Source organism: Hesperophylax consimilis, chromosome 21 (assembly GCF_061612785.1).
Source record: "Hesperophylax consimilis isolate HC1 chromosome 21, BYU_Hcon_1.0, whole genome shotgun sequence".
Lineage (NCBI taxonomy): Eukaryota > Metazoa > Arthropoda > Insecta > Trichoptera > Limnephilidae > Hesperophylax > Hesperophylax consimilis.
The window spans coordinates 612483-636554 of NC_142856.1; the positions used below are offsets into that span (position 1 = coordinate 612483).

The 24072-nt window shown below is 34.5% G+C and overlaps 1 protein-coding gene across 1 annotated transcript in view; it reads right to left on the reverse strand.

Annotated features, from left to right (window-relative positions):
* Positions 1 to 8689, reverse strand: part of mesh (sushi domain containing 2 mesh) — a 38276-nt gene extending 29587 nt beyond the window's left edge. Inside the window, exon 1 of the mRNA XM_089644443.1 lies at positions 8113 to 8689. Within this exon, the coding sequence (XP_089500569.1) occupies positions 8113 to 8563 (451 nt within the window). The 5' untranslated portion in view covers positions 8564 to 8689. The remainder of the gene's footprint in view (positions 1 to 8112) is intronic.
* Between the last annotated feature and the right edge of the window lie 15383 nt (positions 8690 to 24072).

Below are 24072 nucleotides of genomic sequence, written 5' to 3' on the forward strand. Positions count from 1 at the left end.
GAGCCCCTGATGCGACAATTTTGCTTGTTGACGAAGCCACCGAGTGGAAATGGGCCTCATCACTCAAGATGATTTGCATTTGATTCACTCAAGTGAATTTTAATAATTTCAATGCGTTGTTGAAGCGTGTATCGTTCCATTTTTATTAATGGCGTAGTTTTTACTTGCAAATGTCAAAAAATGACAGCTTCAAAAGTAACATCTACCGAAATAGCGGGCTATTCAAAATAACACCTCTTATTGGAAAACCCTGTATAATGTGGCAAATTAAGTTATTTTTAAAATGATTGGAAAAAATTTAAATATTTATGCCTGAACATCCACAAAATAATACAAAAGGCACTTTTTTTAACATGTTTTTTTCTCGCCTAAATCAAAACAGCTGGATGATGTTCAGCGAGAATTTAAGCCTTATCGCCATCTACGTAAGGTGTGTTATTGACGGCGGCTCGATTCAAAATATTACACGACGTATTGCATCGCCTTAATCCTTCTGGACTCTGGCGAATTTACCGTTATATTTCAAAGATGCTGTCAGAAAGTCGGAGACTTTGTGTGTATTTCCGCTTCTCAATAAAATCCAAAATTAATGGGATACTTCTGAGCGTGTCCGAAAACTAAAAACTGTTTTTAAAAGGTAGTGAAATATGCTTTCAAATTTTACTATTTGAAATAAACACAAAATAGTCGATATTTAAAAAAATTTAAATCACACGTAAAAATGCTTAAAAAATTGCGTAGCTTACGTTTTTTCGTCTAAACACTCACCTGAAATTACTGATAACCAAAAAAAGACATATTTTATTCGACATAAAATGTATTATGAACATTATTTGTTGTCGTTCCATGTAAAAATTATTAATAAAGAATTCACAAAAAAATTATTTTTCGAATTGCGGTCCGAACCGGTTTCAGAAAGATGTACATTTTAGCAATTCTGTGGTTAACTTCTATATTTTAATGTGATTTTAGTGTTTTTTTCTCTAATACCGCTTAGTTCATATGTCTATCTATGGCGGTAAGAGAGACACAATTATTTCTATGAAACCATATGGTATTAAATGTTTGTTCCCAAAAGCGAATAAATAAGCCTGAGGATTTAAATCTCAAATGAAAAGCTGGATATAAAACATAGGGAAATCAAAAATAGAAAATATACTGACATCAAATACAGACTGAAACCGAAACCACTCAATTAATATATATATATATATATTTATAATTATTTCAGAAAAAACCCCAACAATACAACAAATTACTTCATATTATCCACACTATTGAGAGTTGTTGTATTATATTCAATAACAACGCCACCATCCATTAGGTATATTTTTATAATGTCATTGTCCTGAGTTGACGGTTTGTTTGTCAGGTGATTTTCTATTCCGGTAGTAGTAGTTACCGGTTTATTCTAACGCCATTATGCACTAGGTATATTTTCGCATAAATAATGAAAAACAAAACGTTACAATCAATGTACATAATACCTAAGGCAGCCAGTTTGTTGTTTAGTTATGTTATCTGCACGAAGTCGATCGATGCTACACCTTATGGCTTATCGATATAGATTATGTGGATGTATCATAGAAATAAAATACTATACAGGGTGTATCGGCACGTACCCGACAAACTTTAACCAGCTATTCCTTAGCACATTTGGAATAAAAAATGTTATGGGCACTTTACTGTCCGGTAACATTTTTTTTTAATAAAAAATGTATTATTCATATTTTCATCACATGTCACCAATGTTTTATCCTTTGTCAAAGTTTGAAAACCCGTCTGGCAATATTTTGTTCGAGTTTCGTTGAATAATGTACGAACGTACCTACGTTGGCGCGCTTTTACAATCACAACGAAATGGCACGACACCATTCGTCTCATTTTTAACTATTATTATTTAGTGTGTACGAAAGAGCGAGGACACTTTTTGACACACTTGCTAATAACAGCTGTTGAACACGAGAAACAATGCAAATGACAGTGACGGAGTGTGGATTTTTTATTTTTAATTGAAAAAAATTTTACCGGACAGCAAAGCGCCTATAACATTTTTTACTCCAAATGTACTGAGGAATAGCTGGTTAAAGTTTATCGGGTACTTGCCGATACACCCTGTATATTCTGTTCTTTCGTGTTCTGATAACATTTCTCTGAAAACTGATAGTAAATACGTCAACTTCAATCCGTTCTGAAATCAAAATATGTTATATACACCATTTTGAATATAATTATACATGACTGTACTAGTTACTCGTATATTTATCACGGAATTTTCCTAACTTACTTGCCAAGATGAAATCTGACAATTGTTGTTTCTCCTGTAAAAAAAAATTATAACACTGTTCAAATACGGAACATAAAATTATTATTTTCAAATACATAATAACAAATATTACTCTATTCAAATACAGGATAAAAAATGTATTAGTCTATTTATAAACAGAATTTAAAAAAATACACTCCTCAAATACAGAAAAAAGTGTGCTACCCATTGATGGTATAATATACAGCGTGCGGCAAAAGCAGATAGTGCAGTTTTGAAAGGCTATTACAACAACGGTGCAACTTACAGAAATGGGGTTTATTTTATTTTATTCGGTACATCGCATCATGCCGTTTTATGCATCAAATCCTGAAGATGACATCAGAAAGGCAACACATTGACGAAGGCGATTTCTGAAGTTTTCGGCCGCATTTTGGCAGATCTCTCAGCACATTTACTACAGAATTCAATCCTTGAGTTCATCCAAGGCCGATTTTTAATAACATTTCCGCTGGGTGGCAACGTGTTGTCCGGACCAAACCATGGTAACGACTGAAAACGGCACGACTCTCCCGACACAATGAGACCCTCCCAGGTTCCTACCCCCACCACACGGGATGGCTCTTCAAAACTGCGCTGTCTGTTTTGCTGTACCTGTACTAGCGCAGATTAAAAACCACCTTCATTACTAGTTACTTAGTCAGTAAATAATAATGAAATGGAAAAAGCGCAGACTCTTTAAATATCACAAATTTGACTTTTCTTACAAATATTAACGCTAAGAAATAAAAACGACAGCAATACACATTTCAAATATAAAATAATGACATTCTGGTATATTATTGCTACTTTATCGCTAGTCTGAAATCTTGACACAATCAGTTCCAATTTTGAAAATGACACTTAAATTCAAAACAAATTCGAGTTAATTGAACCAGAGCTACAATCATGTGTAAGGTCTATGTTGTAAGGTTGAAGGTAGGGGGTGGGGAAGGGATTGGAGAGGAAGGTGGGGAAGTACCTGGCTGTTCAGATCTGGTCACCAAAAACGGCCAAATCCATTTCCAGAAACATTACGATTCTGTATGGTGGTTTTTACCTGGGCTATACCGAAAGTAGGTATATAATATGTTGTATTATTTTCATGGACGTTCAAATTAAAAAATAAATTGTGAAATAACGCAAATTAGTCGAATAAAACTCAACCACCGAGGCCCGACAAACTTGTTTTCAATATTAATTAAAAATATTATTATGTAGATTGAGTACATAATAATTGCATGGAAAAGGGAAATACAAAAGTATGAAATGAAAATTCGTTTTGATGCTGTTACAAAATATCACGGTGAGCTTATGAGTTATGCGGTGTGAAAAGAAAGTAACCATTGGAATCCTTGGACCTTAAAGGGGATTTTTCATTTAATGTTGGAATCGTTACTATCATCATTATCCGTTGAGATATTCATCAAACAATGCTGTAATGTTGCCAGATGTTCATACAGGATGCCTTACTTTACGGTTTTTCCCTTTTTACTACTATTTGCGTTGTAGTACTGTTAGGTACCTGCCTTATCTTTATTATTAAGGAATGTGGGTAGGTACCGTAGTACATAGAGTATAAGTAGTATAGAGTGTCGCCATAGCTATTTTTAGTGCCTACCTATTTGAATTGATAATAATTATTACTGATAAACTCTAAAATCTGTTGATAATTTGTCGATATCTTGGAAAAAATAAGGTATCTTCTTAACGACTAAAAAATATTATAGAAATTATTGCTTTGTGTGATTTTTTGTGAGTACCAACAGCACCAACAGTACCAAGAGCAATAACAGTACCAACAGCACCAATAGCACCAACAGTACCAACAGTACCAACAGTACCAACAGCACCAACAGTACCAACAGCACCAACAGTACCAACAGCAATAACAGTACCAACAAGGTGCTGTTTCTTAAAAATCCACTAAATCTATCTATAACGTTCACGCTAGAAATGCCTTTCACCCAGATATGAATTGAAAATTGAAACTAATCTTAACCTTTTGGTTCTTCCCCTACACTTGCCTGACATCGTTTATCGTCATCCTATTTGAATTTCATAACGGTGAGGAGACCTCGATAAAACCACGAAACACACTTTTGCACTGGAAGTTTAAGGCCTGATTTTCCGATCGATCGATTTGCTGATCACGAAATACGTCAATTTCCTTTATTCTATAGTTTTATTTGTTTGGTAACCAGATCCGGGTAGATATCCTTTTTCATACAAAACTTTAATTTGGATTGGCGGCCAATAAACCCAACCAAACTAAACAACACATTATTTAAATAAAATAAAATAAAATGCCGATGTTGCCTATAAAATCAAGATAAATTGAATTCTTCACAATCTTAGTATCTATTTTAGTCTCAGGAGAACCAAAATAATGCATAAATAGCTATTTCGTTCAAATTAAATTAATATATAATTTAACGTCTTTTGTTCACACCGGTTTTGAAATAATAAGAAAGTAGGTTAGTGGGCTAGTTTTTTATTTCTTTTTTTAAAAACCAACACCAAAAACTAGTTGTAGGTTCTTAGTTGTTCTAGTTGTGTAAATTTTAAAACGCGTTTATTAGTAAGGCCTTTAACTAAATAACTGAAATACAGGACTTTTTAATCACATTATCAAATTATTTTTTTTGAATAAAAGGTATCAACATAGCTAAAGCCATTTCAAGCAACGTTTCTATTCTGAATGGTGTTCTTTTACTCGGGCAATACTGAGAGTACATATCTACTACAATATAAATATAATGTTCCCTTTCCCAATAAACCTTCCTTTGTTCGATAAATCATTTGAACTTTGTGTGGTAAATAGTGATTTGTTAATTCTATTTCTATCTGCAATCATTAAATGAAAACAATTCCGATAAAATGCTGATAAACAAAATAAGTACCAATCGAATTTCGTAGAAAATTTTACTTTAGCGTTAATTAAATAAGCGAGATTAGTACCTACTTACACACCTGCAACCATCTTGTTTATTTGTATGTATTTCGGTTCTGAATGTATATATTTAATCTGATGATTCTACATTATGCTGACTACACTGCTACGCTGACGATCAGCAAGTTTATTTTTACTGCGCTCCAAACGAAATCAATCCTCTCATGATTCGTATAACTGAATGTCTAAAAGCAATAACTCGTTGGATGTCTTCAAACAAGCTGAAGCTCAATCCATCTAAGACTGAGTTTCTCTGGGCGGCCACAAACAAACGTCAACATTTCATAGACGATTCACCTATTTCTATTCCCGGCAGCGAAATCGTCCCAAAAACAACAGTCAAACTTCTCGGTGTCAATTTAGATTGGGACTTTTCGCTTAAAAGTCAAATAAATAGGACTGTAAACACCGGTTTTTTTCACCTTAACTTAAGACAACTTAAGTCTGTCCGAAGAAATCTTCCTACAGATGCAAAAAAAACTACTTATCAACAACAGCGTAGTCACACGTCTGCCAGTCAGGTAGTCATTTATGCCAACCTTCCAAAATATCAAATTGACAAATTTCAATCATTGTTTAATGCAGCAGCACGGCTCAAAACCGGGGTTTCTAAATATTCGCATATTTCAGAACACCTTCGAAACCTTCACTGGCTCAAGTGCTCTGAAAGAATCCAGTGCAAATTGTGCTGGATGGTGTCTAAATCCATCCATGAAATGGCCCCACCTACGTCTCTGAACTAAGCATCCCTGAAAACACTGGTCTAAGGCAGTCAACTCTTAGATCAGCAAACATCATCAGCTGTAGGCAGACTGATGGAACCTAAGCGCAAGCCAAATACCAAGTTTGGCGATCGCGCTTTCGGAGCATCTGGGCCGAAGGCTTGGAATAAACTTTCTCAGAAACTAAGATCCACAACAAGTCTAACAGAATTCAGGTCTAAACTAAAAACTTACGTTTTTAAGCTTAAACCTTAAATTAAATATACCATTCCTGAGAGAAAGTCCAATTTTATCCAATTTTCCAATTATGTCCTAAATCCTGTATCTAAATTTCGCTAATAAACAATGAGTTAATGTTAATTAAGTGTTAATCTCAAGTGACCTACCAGGTAAGTATTGTATTGTACATTATCTCCATATATAGTTAGTAGATCACTGTAGAAATGTATTATATATTTGTACAGCGCCCTTGAGGTGATTTTGTACAACAACGGCGCTATACAAATCATCAAAATATTATTATTATTTTTATATTTTAAATCTGAATGCACTTTTATTGTGCAAGTTTAATTTTATTATTCAACAATTTGTTTTGGGTTTGAATGTAGATGTTTAAACTGACGATTCCACGTTATACTTTTTGATATAAATGTACAGTTATAGTGATTTATTTTTGGGATAATATGCCGTGTCGCGCTAACTCCTTCTCTAGACAACGTTTCAGACAGCATTACAGTGTCCATCATCAGGGCAGATGTATGCAGGAGGTAGCGCAACACGGCACAATACTTGGCCGTGAAAATCTCAAATCATTTCCAAAGGTACAATATATTTTTAGATCTGAAAAACACATCTGTGTTATGTACAGTAAATTAATCCTGGTTCTGAACGTAAATGTTAACTGGCTATTCTGTATTATGTTTTGGATCTGAACATGTTCAGATTAACATGATGAACATGTTCTGATGATACTGACATACATTTGGAATCTTACATTACATAAATATGATTTTTATAAGTAAATTTTGGACCTGAATGTGCATGTATGCATTAATGAAACTTATTTATATTTTGGGTATGATTGTACCTATTTACCACCTTACTGGCTTTTTGAAATGACGATTGTAGTGACCCATGAAAGTGTATGTATCGGGTGTGTAGACTGTGTGTACTGTGTAAGCACGTGGAAAACTATTTTGATAATAAATTTTGAAAATAATCTTACACATTCTTCCGAAAGTAATATTATTAAATATTATAATAGAAAACCGCCTACCTATATTGCGATTAAAATAATATTACTGAAAGGGAAAAAATGAGAAATGTGGACGATTTCATTAGCAGTGAAAAATAATGAATAAAATAACTATTTGATTTGAGCTTAGAGGCAAGTTTTCAGTTATTGATAAGAACTTTTTAAAATAAACTTAGCAAACAAAAGCAGGTGGTCTAGTATTGATCAAACTTTGATAACATTTTTTATTGAATAATTCTAGAATAAATGTATGTCTAATATTACCAAATTCTAATCTATTCAATGTTACCTGACAAAAAATATGACGATAATAATATGTATTTATTGTTATCAAGTTCAAAATGGGTAGGTATTTATGAGGTCATTTTGAGAAATTGAATGAAACCGAGATGGTACAAAGCAATGCATAGATCATTATTGCAAAGTGATAGACAGTAGATGCGCTTATTATCCTGCTAGTTTCTTGAAACTAGGAGGATTCACTTTCCTCTTCTAAATATTTTTTGTCCCCATTCCCTTAAGCCTCGTGACATACCCACAGTCCTTCTAGGCTTTCTCTCTGCTAACTTTTCTCGCAAATATTCAGTTATTCAACAACAACAAAGCATATTGTAGCTACTTGTCGTATTCAGGGTCGGCCCTGTGCTGGCGCAATTGGAGCAGTACGGTCTGGGCAACGCCTTGCCAAGGCGCCAAGGAGCTGATAATACCTAACACGTAATACAGCTCCCTTGAGTTTTTTCTCCCTGGTCACATTGATAATAGGTTTATGCTAGGTTTTTCTACACACTTCTAGGATGAAATTAATTATTAAATAAACTCTTCGTTCGACAATCATTACTTCGCATCAAATAATAACTCAAAGGTAGGAACTTACCAAACTCTTCCTCGATGTTTCCAGTCGGATGAACCGGGTTTAGAGTGTCACTATCGTCTCCCATGGAGTAGGCACCAGTTTTCTGGATGTGCCTTGGCTCTGGGTCCTCCAGCACTTCAACAGAAACTTCCTCCTTCGACGAGAAAGGACCTGCCCTGATTTTAACCAACGAGTCTTCAGTTTTCTTCACCTCCACATGATCAACGGCTTCTTCCGCGGAAGTCTCGTGATCTAGAGGTCCAGTGTCTTCTGGAATCTCATCAGGGAGGGCATCTGTTTTGTTAGTGACAATTGGTTTGACTTCCTGCGCACTCAAGTCGTTCAGTTTCGTCGCTAATTCGGCTTCTGGCAAACTGGGAACAGAATCTTGGGCACCACACCCTAAACTTATGATAACTACTAATGCTAACACCGCGAATCCTCGTCGCACTTCAACAGGCTTCCGCCCCATCTTTGAATGAATGTATGTCCGACTGTTTCCACCATGCACTTGTCTTTAAAACTCACTTTCCACGTGCAACTTGCTGGATGTTCACCTGACCAACACGTCTCTTGCGCACTTCTGATTGGGATGAGTTCCGCGTTTGTTCAGCTATCACGGTGCTATCTCTGCCAACAGGTATTGCGAGATATGATAACGTAAACTAGGTGTGCTGGGCTGATTACGGCACCTTGCCGCCGGTGATTCACGTACATTTCGTGAAAATATCACTCCTTATCTCGTCGCGGATAAAATATTATACGTGCACCAGTCTGATTAGGGTTCTGGCAACTAATCCTACACGGGGAGAAGGGAGAGGTAAATAAATAATTATTGGCTTATTCTAGAATTTTTGTGATTCATTGGAAGTGAATCATTCACATACTTTGAGATAAAAGCTCCAATAATATTTTTGTAAAACTCAATCAAGAACATGACGAGATGTACCCACGAGTACAAATACATAAAACAATTATTATTATTAGATATGTAATGAAATGCGTAATGACAATGACGTCATTTCCGGCAAATTCTTTTAGTAATGACAGAGGAACTCTACCTTCTATTTAAAATGCATACAATATCTCCGGCTCACTCCTTGCTTCATTCATATTCATACATACCCTTCTGTTATTCTGACTCTTGACATGGCCCGACTCAGTAGGTACTTAGTTCATCTCTTCCTCGGGCCTCACTGACTCCTACCATTGACATTAGCATTATACAGATACATTATGCAGACGCTCTACGTGCCCCGAACCATATAAACCTGACTTTCTCCTAACTCATACATAGTCATTATTTTTTTTTTTGGTAAACTAATGTTTAAGACAAGATTTTTTATGCATAGCACAAAGGGTAACAATGTTATACATGACGCCAACAATCCCGTTGGCGTCATGTATCTTTTATCAGGAGATTTTTCAATGTGGATGAGTGTTTCAGGCTAATAATTATTGCTTATAAAATATTTGATACACATTCATAGTTATTACTCATTTCAGTTATTACTCTTTACAGGCATTACAGTCATTACGCATTACAGTCATTACTCATTATGGTCATTACTCATTACAGTCTTTATGCTTACATTATTTTAGAATCCCTACATACCTCACACAATCATACACTTTTTTGGCATACAGGAATCTCATTTATACAGCATTCAGTCTACTTTCATATTTCCTATGCCAGCTCAATGCCTCACTGCCAATACATCAGGGTAGGTACCAGCACTCCATTGTGGACTGCTAGCTTCGCTTCTTTTGACATTTTTTTCATTCATTTAATTCCTCCAAAAGCGATGCAACACATGATTTAACAAGTAATACAAAATAATGTGATTTAATTTGAAAACTTGATATAATAGATGCAATTCCTTTGGAATAATCGTGCATTTTTTTGCTTCTTAGCGTGTTTTATTAAGCCTAGAAAAAAATCGTTTAAAAGTGAAAATCACCTAAAAATTTATTTTTTTTGTGTGAACTTCGCAAAATGCGTTTTTTGTACAATTTAAAACAGGCGGCATCCAACGAATTTGTACCTGTGAATTTCAACCTTATGACAAACGTTCGAGCGCTCTATTGGTTCAACTTTTTATTAGTCATCGCCCAATAAATTCTTACTTCGCCCGATTCCGAATGTTTCATGCGCCTCAGCCATTCCATCTCTCGTAAATATACTTCCCAAATAAACCATTTCTCCCACCTGCTATAAGTAGGCGTTCATCATTCACAGGTTCCAAAGATATTAGAAGAACGAGATGTGCTATGAGCAGTAAATAGTTACATATGTAACCTATTTAACCTACTTTTTGTTTCATCACTTTTCATAACTTTATAACACTTTTTACAGGTGTGTTGAATTGTAATTTTTATAAGTTATCCGGTCACCCGTGATAATATATTTATCATTTACTAAAAGTTTATCAGGAAACCTATTAATTCATTCGTTAAGACCTGCAATCCCGGTTCTTAACCGGTTTACGAATAATTTGAAGTGATTCTTAATAATTTAGCAATTCTCATTTTTCTCCTTGTATGACCACATCAGGGCACTATCAATCTGCACTCGTATAAGTCTTGTAGTTTTCGAAGCCGGAAGCCGCCAGGTGCGGCGTCTTTTTGTAACCGGGAGACCCTGAGGAAAATAATTTCCCTCTGGGCCTTTGTCATCTTCCGGGTTGCCATGTGGAGGATCTTTTTGGGGGGAGGAAGGAGTGAACACGGCCGAAGGAGGGAGGAAACACAGAGGCCGGCAACAACTAGCAGCAGAAAACCCGCGGCAGGCGGCTTTTCGACATCCTTTTCCATCCTTGATTGTTTTTCCCCTTTGTATGTACAACAGCAATTTTTTAAGGTGTGCAAAAATTTACTTATCACATAAGAACCGATTCATTTTTTTATCCAAATAAAACCCGTTTGAATGCCTACGTAATATATGTATGGCAACATTTGTATACGAAAGTTTTTTTTTGTATTAGGCAATTCACCCTAAAAAGAGTGCTATGTGCCGTTAAAGTTAGGGGAGATGGTTATAATTTTATGGGAAATCTATACGGTAATAGGAAATCTCAAATATTGAAGTCATTCAAGTCTATGAACTTGTATAGAACTGAGAAAATGCGAGAATTGTTGAGAGAAAGTAAATAAGGAATATTATACGAATTACTTGGTTCATTTGAAATTCGACGAATGAAAACTAATTTCTACTGAGTAACAAACTCCTTAAAATTATTATATTACAGAAATTTATCTCTTGTTTTATGAAGTGTCAAATTGTTTATGTTTTTAAACAATTTGAAAATTTAATTTAAGTTTTTTTTAGTTTTTAAACTTTCCGGGAAAATTGGCGGAATATGAGGCGGGAATTTGTGTAAAAGTTTTTGAAACTGAAAACTTACAAAAAAAGGTATGTAATTTTTTTTTTCATTTTCTCATCGGGGACGCTGTTTGAAAAATTTAACAGTTTACATTAATCCTAAAAACTGTACAGTCATATATGTGTACAGGCGCGCGTTTCCTAAATATGCACTATGCAGCGGTGCTGAAGGAACCAATACGCTATTTATTTAATTACCTATGTGGTGATGTCGTTCGAACAATATTTACTGCATTTTAGTTTTTATTTTGTTTATTAAAGGAAAATATGATTATTTTTTGCAAATTACAAAAACCTATCAGGAAACTCCATTATCAATATTATGTACACAATACTATCGATAATATTGCTATCCAAACCACCTTATCATTTAGTAGAGATTAGACCAACCAACATACAGAAAATTACAAGTCTTTTTAGATGGGTATTTAAATACCTACTTGAAAAAGAAAATAATATGTGAATTCATACCACACGGAAACTTACTTTGTTTACAAGATCATTGTTTTCATACTTACAATTTCTTATGGAGGAGACTAATGTTTTGGGACGGTAATAAATACCAACACTTTGAACATACCTAAAGATCACATGAAAGTATAATAAATACCAACACCTTGAACATACCCACATATCACATGAAAGTATAATAAATACCAACACCTTGAACATACCCACATATCACATGAAAGTATAATAAATACCAACACCTTGAACATACCTAAAGATCACATGAAAGTATAATAAATACCAACACCTTGAACATACCCACATATCACATGAAAGTATAATAAATACCAACACCTTGAACATACCCACATATCACATGAAAGTATAATAAATACCAACACCTTGAACATACCCACAGATCACATGAAAGTATAATAAATACCAACACCTTGAACATACCCACATGTCACATGAAAGTATTATAAATACCAACACCTTGAACATACCCACACATCACATGAAAGTATAATAAATACCAACACCTTGAACATACCCACAGATCACATGAAAGTATTATAAATACCAACACCTTGAACATACCCACATATCACATGAAAGTATAATAAATACCAACACCTTGAACATACCCACATATCACATTAAAGTATAATAAATACCAACACCTTGAACATACCCACAGATCACATTAAAGTATTATAAATACCAACACCTTGAACATACCCACATATCACATGAAAGTATAATAAATACCAACACCTTGAACATACCCACATATCACATGAAAGTATAATAAATACCAACACCTTGAACATACCCACATATCACATAAAAGTATAATAAATACCAACACCTTGAACATACCCACATATCACATGAAAGTATAATAAATACCAACACCTTGAACATACCCACATATCACATGAAAGTATAATAAATACCAACACCTTGAACATACCCACAGATCACATGAAAGTATAATAAATACCAACACCTTGAACATACCCACATGTCACATGAAAGTATTATAAATACCAACACCTTGAACATACCCACACATCACATGAAAGTATAATAAATACCAACACCTTGAACATACCCACAGATCACATGAAAGTATTATAAATACCAACACCTTGAACATACCCACATATCACATGAAAGTATAATAAATACCAACACCTTGAACATACCCACATATCACATGAAAGTATAATTAATACCAACACCTTGAACATACCCACATATCACATGAAAGTATAATAAATACCAACACCTTGAACATACCCACATATCACATGAAAGTATAATAAATACCAACACCTTGAACATACCCACATATCACATGAAAGTATAATAAATACCAACACCTTGAACATACCCACATATCACATGAAAGTATAATAAATACCTACACCTTGAACATACCCACATATCACATGAAAGTACAATAAATACCAACACCTTGAACATACCCACATATCACATCAAAGTATAATAAATACCAACACCTTGAACATACCCACAGATCACATGAAAGTATTATAAATACCAACACCTTGAACATACCCACATATCACATGAAAGTATAATAAATACCAACACCTTGAACATACCCACTATCACATGAAAGTATAATAAATACCAACACCTTGAACATACCCACAGATCACATGAAAGTATTATAAATACCAACACCTTGAACATACCCACATATCACATGAAAGCATAATAAATACCAACACCTTGAACATACCCACAGATCACATGAAAGTATTATAAATACCAACACCTTGAACATACCCACATATCACATGAAAGCATAATAAATACCAACACCTTGAACATACCCACATATCACATGAAAGTATAATAAATACCAACACCTTGAACATACTCACAGATCACATGAAAGTATTATAAATACCAACACCTTAAACATACCCACATATCACATGAAAGTATAATAAATACCAACACCTTGAACAAACCCACATATCACATGAAAGTATAATAAATACCAACACCTTGAACATACCCACATATCACATGAAAGTATAATAAATACCAACACCTTGAACATACCCACATATCACATGAAAGTATAATAAATACCAACACCTTGAACATACCCACATATCACATCAAAGTATAATAAATACCAAAACCTTGAACATACCCACATATCACATGAAAGTATAATAAATACCAACACCTTGAACATACCCACATATCACATGAAAGTATAATAAATACCAACACCTTGAACATACCCACATATCACATGAAAGTATAATAAATACCAACACCTTGAACATACCCACAGATCACATGAAAGTATTATAAATACCAACACCTTGAACATACCCACATATCACATGAAAGTATAATAAATACCAACACCTTGAACATACCCACATATCACATGAAAGTATAATAAATACCAACACCTTGAACATACCCACATATCACATCAAAGTATAATAAATACCAACACCTTGAACATACCCACATATCACATGAAAGTATAATAAATACCAACACCTTGAACATACCCACATATCACATGAAAGTTTGGGGATCTGGTGAGGAGGCACGAAATGAAAGATGTTATGAAGGTCACAGGGTTTTATTTGAGTCAGGTTGCCGTATATGAGATGTGACTTGAGGACCGATGATGAAGACTCTGGATGCAGGCGGTGAAGTGCTGGTCAAGCGCGGGTCAGTGAGTCGACACCGCTGCTGGTGACCGGACTCGTTGACTGTCAGGAACTGGTGAAGAGCGTGTGTCTTTCGGGTGCTCCAGTGCTGAACAGGGTAGCCGAAAGGTGCAGTGGACCTGGTCGGCGGTTGTGCGGATATGCATAGACCAGCGAGGATGCCGCGTGGTCTAGGTGCGTGGATGTAGCGCTGGTCAGATGTGCTGGAACCAGGGCGCTGTGATCCGGTGTAGCGCTGGACACACCTTGAACATAACCACATATCACATGAATAAAGCATCTACGTTTTTAAATATAATAATATTTCTGTATTAAACAATTAGTGTAACTAAAAAAACCAATGGAAATATTATTTATTTATTTCTATTCTCGTACATACAGTTTACATATATAGTAAGTAGATACTAGTAAAAAAAAAACAAAAATCGCTGACTTTGTCTAAATGGGTGCGCATTTGGCGTGTTTCCCAAGAATGCACCGGTACCGAAGGAATTAATGATACTAGTTACTCGGAGTATTTTCCATTGAAATACCTGTAGAACAAAGACAGCATTCCCACCTGACCCCTATGCTCTAAACATAGCAATCCGTTTGGAAAAGGACCAACGGACCAAACGAACCAACCGTTTTGCACTCAAGTCAAAAGTTTGTGTTTATTTCGGGGCTGACTAGAGGCGGCTGCTAAATTAAACAGTGGGTGCACTTGCGATTTGTACAGGGTCACTTGTGTACTACTAAAGTATCTGCGGGCCCTGCAGAACAAAACAAAGTCGGAGCCGAGTGATCCCTGTGGGACGCCAGCATTTTTGTTGAATGAGAAGAAGAGGTGAAACCGTCAGCATATCACCTATCTCTCAAGTCTTCAATCCACATACACAAGGATGAGTGAATTCCGTTTGTTGAAGAAAGCAGTTTGTTGACAAACCCGTTCAAAAGCCTTGGAAATATACAGTGTAACGTTCCAGGCACCGCCCCCAAACATGTCACATATGCGGTCTTCCCGAGGTATGTATAACTACACCAATTTGAAGTAAAATGGTTGTCGCCAATTTACAATTAATAGACATTTCAACTCCAGGCCACCAGTAGGCCGTTGAAATACTTTACCAAAAGTAAAGATACATTTTTTAGCTTTTTTCGGCACACTGAGATACCCGAAACACGCCTCTATCGGTTACCTCTCCAGAGGCAGTGGGTATAATGGGCCCAGTCCACGTCGGCGCCAACTCGCCAACGTTTGAACGCCTTCGCCAACGTTGGCCGGTTAAAAACGGTCATGTCGTTTAGGCGGCAAATCGAAAATGGCATAATATCGAAATGGCATAAAATGGCATAGTGGCAATAAATCGTTGTATACAATTTATTCCACAACATAAAACTAAAATTATCAAACCTTCATTTTCATTTTTTTTCTAATTTTTTTCGGGAGTAAAAAATAATGAAAATAACATATTCTGCGTTGGTTATTTGATCTTACTTTTTATGTGAATACTGCACAAGAATCCCAACTGCTCCCGACTGGAGCCAGTGAGACTACGGCATCTTCAATTGGGGTATGCTGTGAGCCGGAGGTATTGGAGAGGGGAAGGTGGCGAGAAAGAGGAAGGTGAGGGACTACATATGTAGATCTAGTCACCAAACACGCCCTAAGCCATTTCAAGTAACCTTTTCATTCTGAATGTTGGTCTTACACCAGGGCGATTCTGAAAGTATCTTCCACTCCTGAGCGCATATAGAAGTACCTATAGTATATATTTTTTAAATGAATGAATTGTGAAATAATTCTAATTCTTCAAGTAAAATTTACTGTGGGATTTTAACCCACGACCTTTGGATTGCTAGTCGAGGGCCTTATCCACCGGCCATGGAGGCCGTCAAATCTAGATGGATGTGAAAATTATCGCAGCCGCTGCAATTTATTTGCACTGCACTTTAAATTATTATTCTCGCAATAATCAACTCGACCGTCTCCGCTGAACACGTGTTGCGAACTGAAGGCCGGGCCAACGTGAGAACGCTCTTTGCGGGTTGGCCTCAAGATTATTTGACGTGTGCACGAAAACCGACAATAATCGGGTTGACCGGCCAACGTTAGCGGCCAACGCATGAATTAGCCAAGTCGTCCTGTAGACGTTTGGCCAGCGCGTTGGTCAAATGCATTGAGCGGACGTGTACTACAAGCATAATATTCTGAAAATTTGTAGGTAGGTACAACAGAGAACGAGAACGAACTGTTTATTGTTTTGTATTGCCATAAAACGTATCGACTTTCCAGAAATCTCCAAGGTACAATTAATGACATTATTGAACGTTAGCCACTAGGGCTGGCCAAAGAAACAAATCATTTCTATAAGAGGTTTGTGAGTGAGGTTTATCCGGATCTTGGGGGCGGATGCGTTTGCCCACCAACTGCGTGGCAGGCCGGATCGAGATAGACTGGTTGGGGGATACTCTTTGACCTCTCCAACAGGACTCTCGGACTATCGCCTTGCACCGCAGTGGGAGGGATGGATTCATACGTCCGTCACCCCTGACATGCCTGACCAGATTCCTACCCATTCCTCGTTTTTCTTTCCCAGAATTTCCTATTCTTAATTTCCTAAAAAGACCTTCCACGCAGCTTCCTCAAAGATGACATAGTTCCAAACGGGAATTATTTTCTGATGGGCCTCCTGGGTAGAACTAATTTAAAAAAAATATAGACGTCGAAGGTTTTTTCCTTTGAAGTTGACGTATAAACCTTTACAAACGTACGTTTCTAGAAACGGGAACTTGCTCGCGTAGATATTGTGGTAACCTTTTCAAAATGACCTTTTGCACACAAAAGTTTGGAAACATGTTAGACAAAACATAACTTATTGTAACACATAATACATAATCATATAATACATAATAAACATATAATACATAACATAACATAATCCTTATTACCTAACTTAGCGGTATAGTATGTAAATAAATAATTAGTCTGATCTATTTACTAATAATTTGAGTAATTCTTATAATCTTCTTATAATTCTCTAACTTCTCCATCCTCTTCTTGCAACCCTAACTAACTCTTCATCATTTTTCTTATTTTTCTTTTTCATATCATATTAATGTATAGATTCTATTCAAACTGTAAAATTCACCCGCCATAATACAGGGTCATCCCTAGCATGGAGGGTGAAATATCACAAAAACCATATGTACCCTCCAAGTCTTGTATTAATAAAATAAATAAAATAAATAAATAAATGTATCTTTTTCTGAAGTGCATTATTCTTTCTTCAGTCATTATTTTAAATAGGTAGGTCGTCTGTATAACCAAATTGCACACCGTTGCACCCTAAACGTTTACCATACTAAAACTCATTTAAAAACAACACAGGTACCCACATATTTTGAAATACGTAGTTCGCGATTTATTTTTAGGGTATTATACCATGTTTCCTCTTTCTTTAGCCAACGTTTCGGACAGCTTTACAGAGTTCATCATCAGGGGAGATGTGTAGATTATAGTAAGGTGTGTGTTTATGTAAGTAGATGCGATGTGGTGTCCAGAAAATTCGTAGAAAAAATTTCTAAAATATTGGGTCCGATGGCTTGAGTTAGGCTCGGAAGTTATACATATAATAATAATACTTGGATGACTTGTATAGTGCCGTTTTTGTGCAAAAACACCTCAAGGGCCTTATATAAGTGCGCTAACTACGGGAGGTGATTCTACACAATGGTAGAAGTAAAAAAGAAAAATGACTTTTTCTAAATTCCACTGTTTTTTTACCATACAAAAATATTATTAAATTTTCCAAGTAAAAAATTCAACATTGGAATTTCGAATCACACAACGTTGGAATTTCGATAAAAGTTTTTCTACTTTTTACTTGTATAATAAATAAAAATAAAAGTTAGTGCACTTTACCCCCGGACACTCTGTATTTCAACTTGTACATATATTGTATAATAAATTAAATAATTTCAAAAACGTCACAAGGTTTGTGCCGCCCCTGCATATCACAAACTCGAACAATCAATTTCAATTATTAATGGACATTGAGAAAATAACGAACAAAACACAGTCTACAAGTGTTGTAAATAGGAAGACCAATCGCTGGGGGGTATTTTGGTACTACATATTTTGTAGTAGCAGGTATTTCATTTTTTTATGAATTTTAAACCTAAATATTTTGAAAACGTTGTCCGACTAAATTAATAAAATATTTTCAACTTTATATAGCACCGTTTAGCGATTTAATCGCCTCAAGGGCGCTTTATATTTGTTATTGGTAGGTAATTGATTTTTTTTAATTTTTTTAATTTTATTTTTATTTTTTTTACTAACCAATATACATATAATACATAATTAACCAATATATATAATATATAATATTAGTGGTAACAATACCTAATATTTATACTCTCAGTATTAAATTATTAAACTCTCAGATCGAAGAATTATATCCGACTTAATATTTATGTTCAAAATTGTAAATGGTAGTATAGACAGTCCTGATTTAATTAACCTCATTGAATTCCATATACCCACGAGAGCTACTCGTTCTAAAATTTTGTTTAAATGCAACAATATCAGGACTGAGTATTCCAAACACTCGCTTGTACCTAGGTTGCATGAAGTTAGTAATAGATACGCAGATGTGGCAGATCTATTTAACTGCACGCAAGGTAGGTACAAGAGGGCTATGCTATCAAATCTTTTCAATCAATATTAATTTAATCTAATTCTACCTTATTTGCACTATAGAAACAACTTATGTACTTGTATCTCTTGTTTACTTACTTACACTCTCTAATGTCATTTCACAATCAAATGCCACATATATTTGTAATTCTTTTTTAAAAATATTTCTACGATTTTAACTGTGACATGTTATCATTGTTTATGGTATATTTATACCGTTGATATTAAATAAATAAATAAATAAGTATCGCCATGATAGGAGTATCATATAAGAATACACAAATATATCATTGTTTATATTTATACACCAATGTAACATTATTTACACTATTTATTTTCAATTTATTTACCACACATTTATAAGCCAACATATCATTGCTGACATTATTTACTTGCCATTCTTTACCGTACATTTATACACCAACATATCATTGCTGACATTATTTACTTACCATTCTTTACCGTACATTTATACACCAACATATCATTGCTGACATTATTTACTTACCATTCTTTACCGTACATTTATACACCAACATATCATTGCTGACATTATTTACTTACCATTCTTTACCGTACATTTATACACCAACATATCATTGCTGACATTATTTACTTACCATTCTTTACCGTACATTTATACACCAACATATCATTGCTGACATTATTTACTTACCATTCTTTACCGTACATTTATACACCAACATATCATTTCTGACATTATTTACTTACCATTCTTTACCGTACATTTATACACCAACATATCATTGCTGACATTATTTACTTGCCATTCTTTACCGTACATGTATACACCAACATATCATTGCTGACATTATTTACTTACCATTCTTTACCGTACATTTATACACCAACATATCATTGCTGACATTATTTACTTACCATTCTTTACCGTACATTTATACACCAACATATCATTGCTGACATTATTTACTTACCATTCTTTACCGTACATTTATACACCAACATATCATTGCTGACATTATTTACTTACCATTCTTTACCGTACATTTATACACCAACATATCATTGCTGACATTATTTACTTACCATTCTTTACCGTACATTTATACACCAACATATCATTGCTGACATTATTTACTTACCATTCTTTATCGTACATTTATACACCAACATATCGTTGCTTACATTATTTAGTCAGAATTGCTTGAAATGGTGGGTATCGCTTTTTACTAGCAATCCGGAGGTCTCAGGTTCAAATCTCGAAGTGCGCAAGTAAATCTTATTTGATTAATTTGTGTTATTTCCCAATTTATTCATTTAAAATAATATATGCATAGTAAGTAAGTTAGTAATATATATATAGTATATTTGTTGCACGTTCCAGAATGGAAGATTCTCTCAGTATTGCCCATCATTCGAAATTAAAATGTTGCTTGAAATGGCTTTATCCATGTTTGGTGATCAGGTCTGTATAGACAGGTGCTTCCTGACCCTTATCTTCCCTATCTAAGTAAAAACTGTAGATGGCGTGGTCTACGGTAACATTTTTACTTAAAAAACAAAAAGAAATCAAATCGTATTGGACATTGAGGGTCGAGCGAGAAGGGTGTGTATTGTCACTCGACTAACCAGTGGCGTAATTTAACAAAAAAAAAATTGTTTCTTTTTTAATTGAAAACAAATGTAATCGGAGACCAAAGTGCAGTTTTTTCTACTAAGTTCGGGAATTAATGAATATAGAGTCTGCTGGGTTAAACTTGCCACTCCCTGTTTAAGGATTAGCTAAAAACCAAAAAATAAACGTTACAGATAAATACTCTCAAGTGGAAAAGGGTAGAATATAAAGAAACGAGCTGCATGGAAATGAAGAAATTTTCTAATGCAATGATAGTGTCGTGTGGTAAATTATATTACAAAATGAAATGCAGTACCCAAGATAACAACAATGGTCGCATTAATTCTAAATGGAATTGATTCTGCCAAGTAGATAGGTACCTACATTGGAAGTGCTTGCACACGCCACTGAGCGCACTTTCTGGAATAAAAGTTATTGATTTACGCCACACTCCGGCAGAGTTAGAAAGTTGACGGAGTCACAAGTCGTGTTTAAATCCATTTATCCAGTTAGAATATAGATTCTGATTTGATAGCAAGTATTCAAGATGCCTTGCAAATGTTGCGGAGACAGTAAGTAATTATATGTATATATTCTATTATAATTCCTGACATTTTCAAAAATGAAACTGATGTATGATGTTTTAACAAAATTATTCGAATAATATAGAAAGAATGTTTTGAAGTCCAGACAAGCGATAGTAAAATATATTTTACAAGACGGTTTTTATAAACATTATCCTGTAGAATCGAATAATTTTCATCTGGAAATCCACTAATGGAATTTACGAATTTTATTAGTTGACTTACTAATAATTTGTTTCGACGTTATTCTGTTGTATTATGGAAAGATTTTGTTTATATCCAACAACTGAAAATATTATTTAGGATTATTTTGATAAAGAAAATTGTAAAACGCTACAGATTCTATAATTTATTAAATTACTTTTACTTTTAAGATGCCAATTGTTATGAATAGAACACAATATAAACAATTTTTTTGGAGAATAATGTTCTGTTGTTCTTCGGAAAATCTTAAATTACGCCTTATTTCGGCCAGGTTGACCGAAATATCGATTGCTCGGAGAAAACCGAATCGGGTTGTTTTTCTCCGTTGCGTCTATATATTTAGCCATACGTTACAAGAAACCTATTTGTTTAGTAGTTTGTGTTTTAATAGGTTTGTTTACAAACAAAACACCAACTGCTGTTATTTTTTTTCAAATTATTTGACGCACAAACGAAAACCATGCTAAATTCTATTATTTTTTTAGAAATTTCGTAATTTTTCGGATCCGTAGTAAGCCTTCACAGATGGTTTGAAAGGGAGATATTTAAATACGAATGTTAGAGGGAGCGCGCTAATATTAAAATGGTGAAAATATTTAATAAAACACGACTCGTTTGAAATAGAGGAAAAATCTGTTGACAATGCTTTAGTTGTATTTAAAGATACACTGTGAATTTTTTTCATGCCTATAACATATTAAATAACAAAACAAAGCGTGTGGATCTTCGAGAATGCGACGTTTACATATTGCTCAATAAAATATAAAATCAGGCCAGTTCCCACAGTTCGTATTTTCAAAGATAGTGTAGTTTCCCACATTTGCAGATTCGACCCTACAATAAAACAATTCTTTGGCCTGGTATTTTTATAAAGATATTGTCTTGTTTGTGTATCATTTATGATTTAAGAATTAGTGACATTTTACTCCAAGCGGCGGCAGCTTTCAAATAGAGCTGTTCGCTCTCTATTTTATGATGACCCTAGTTAAACCATTATGCCTTAAAATATTTTCCAATACCTTTCCCACCCCATGTCCCATAGTAATAAAAGCCCCAAATAAAGTTTCATCTCCCTTAAAATAATTCCTTTAAAATATTTGTATTGTTTAAGTCACGTTTGTATCATTAAGAATAGTTAAGTGCATTTTATTTTATGTTAAGAATGTTGTTTGCCAACGAGCGGGTGGAACATCTTTATTTTGGTAAAATGTCCTTCAGAATTTAGTTAAGTTAATTTAGTTAACTGAAGAATAAAGGAAACTAGACCTTTATTTCTATCAGTTTAAGTTTGAGCAGAGGAAAATAAGATCCTCTGCAATTATATTGTGAACTAATAAATTTATATGGCAACAAGAAGAAGTGTTTTCCTGCATTCCATCTGACGGCGTGTTCTCGTACCACGATAGCAGAAACAGCGTGCTTTTAATAATTTTCGGAGTTTTGAGATTTTTTTCTATCGAGGGAATTTCATATAATTACCGTTTTGGCATAACAAATGTACAGCTATTAAATGACAATTAAATCACAATGGAATGAGTTATGATTTGAGAATATGAGAATTCTTAAAGAGAATAAGAATTACAAGGACGGGTTGTTTCAGAAAATTTGATCAATTCTTCAAATTTCAAAGTTAATTTTCAGGTTCTGTGAAAGATTTTTTCAAGTTCTGTTTTTATTTCAGTTCTGTCAAGCAACTACCCTATGCTGATATAATATCAGAACTTGAATAGACTTTCACAGAACCCGGAAATCAACATTGAAATTTAATGAATTGTTCAAATTTCAGCATTAATTTTTAAGTTTCCTGAAAGATTTTTTCAAGTTCTTTTGTTATTTCAGTTCTGTCAAGCAACTAGCCTATAATGATATAATAACAGAACTTGAAAATGACTTTCACAGAACCCGAAAATGAATGTTGAAATTTGATGAATTTTTCAAATTCTCCGAAACAACCCGCCTAAGAGAACTAAATTATAACTAAATGATAATGAAATGGGAATTAAATGAGTAGTAGAAAAGATAATATGGTCGCTTGTTGTTTAGTTTGAGGCGTGCCTCAAACAACGAACACCTCCGAAGTAGAACCGATCATTTACATCGATCCTAACACATTCATAAAACCCGCGCTACAAAAAATACAAATCGTTCAAATTGATTGATTACAGCAGTGTTCCGCAAACTTTTTGTGTTCAAGGTACACCCATCAAATCAAGAAATTTTAGAGGTGCACCAAAGAAAAAAGCAATATTTATTTATTACTAAAATCAATATACCTAATATGAAAAGATGTTTAGTGAGAAATGTGAGCCTGTTTCTGAGCACAGGCGATCAAAATTTGGAGCAAT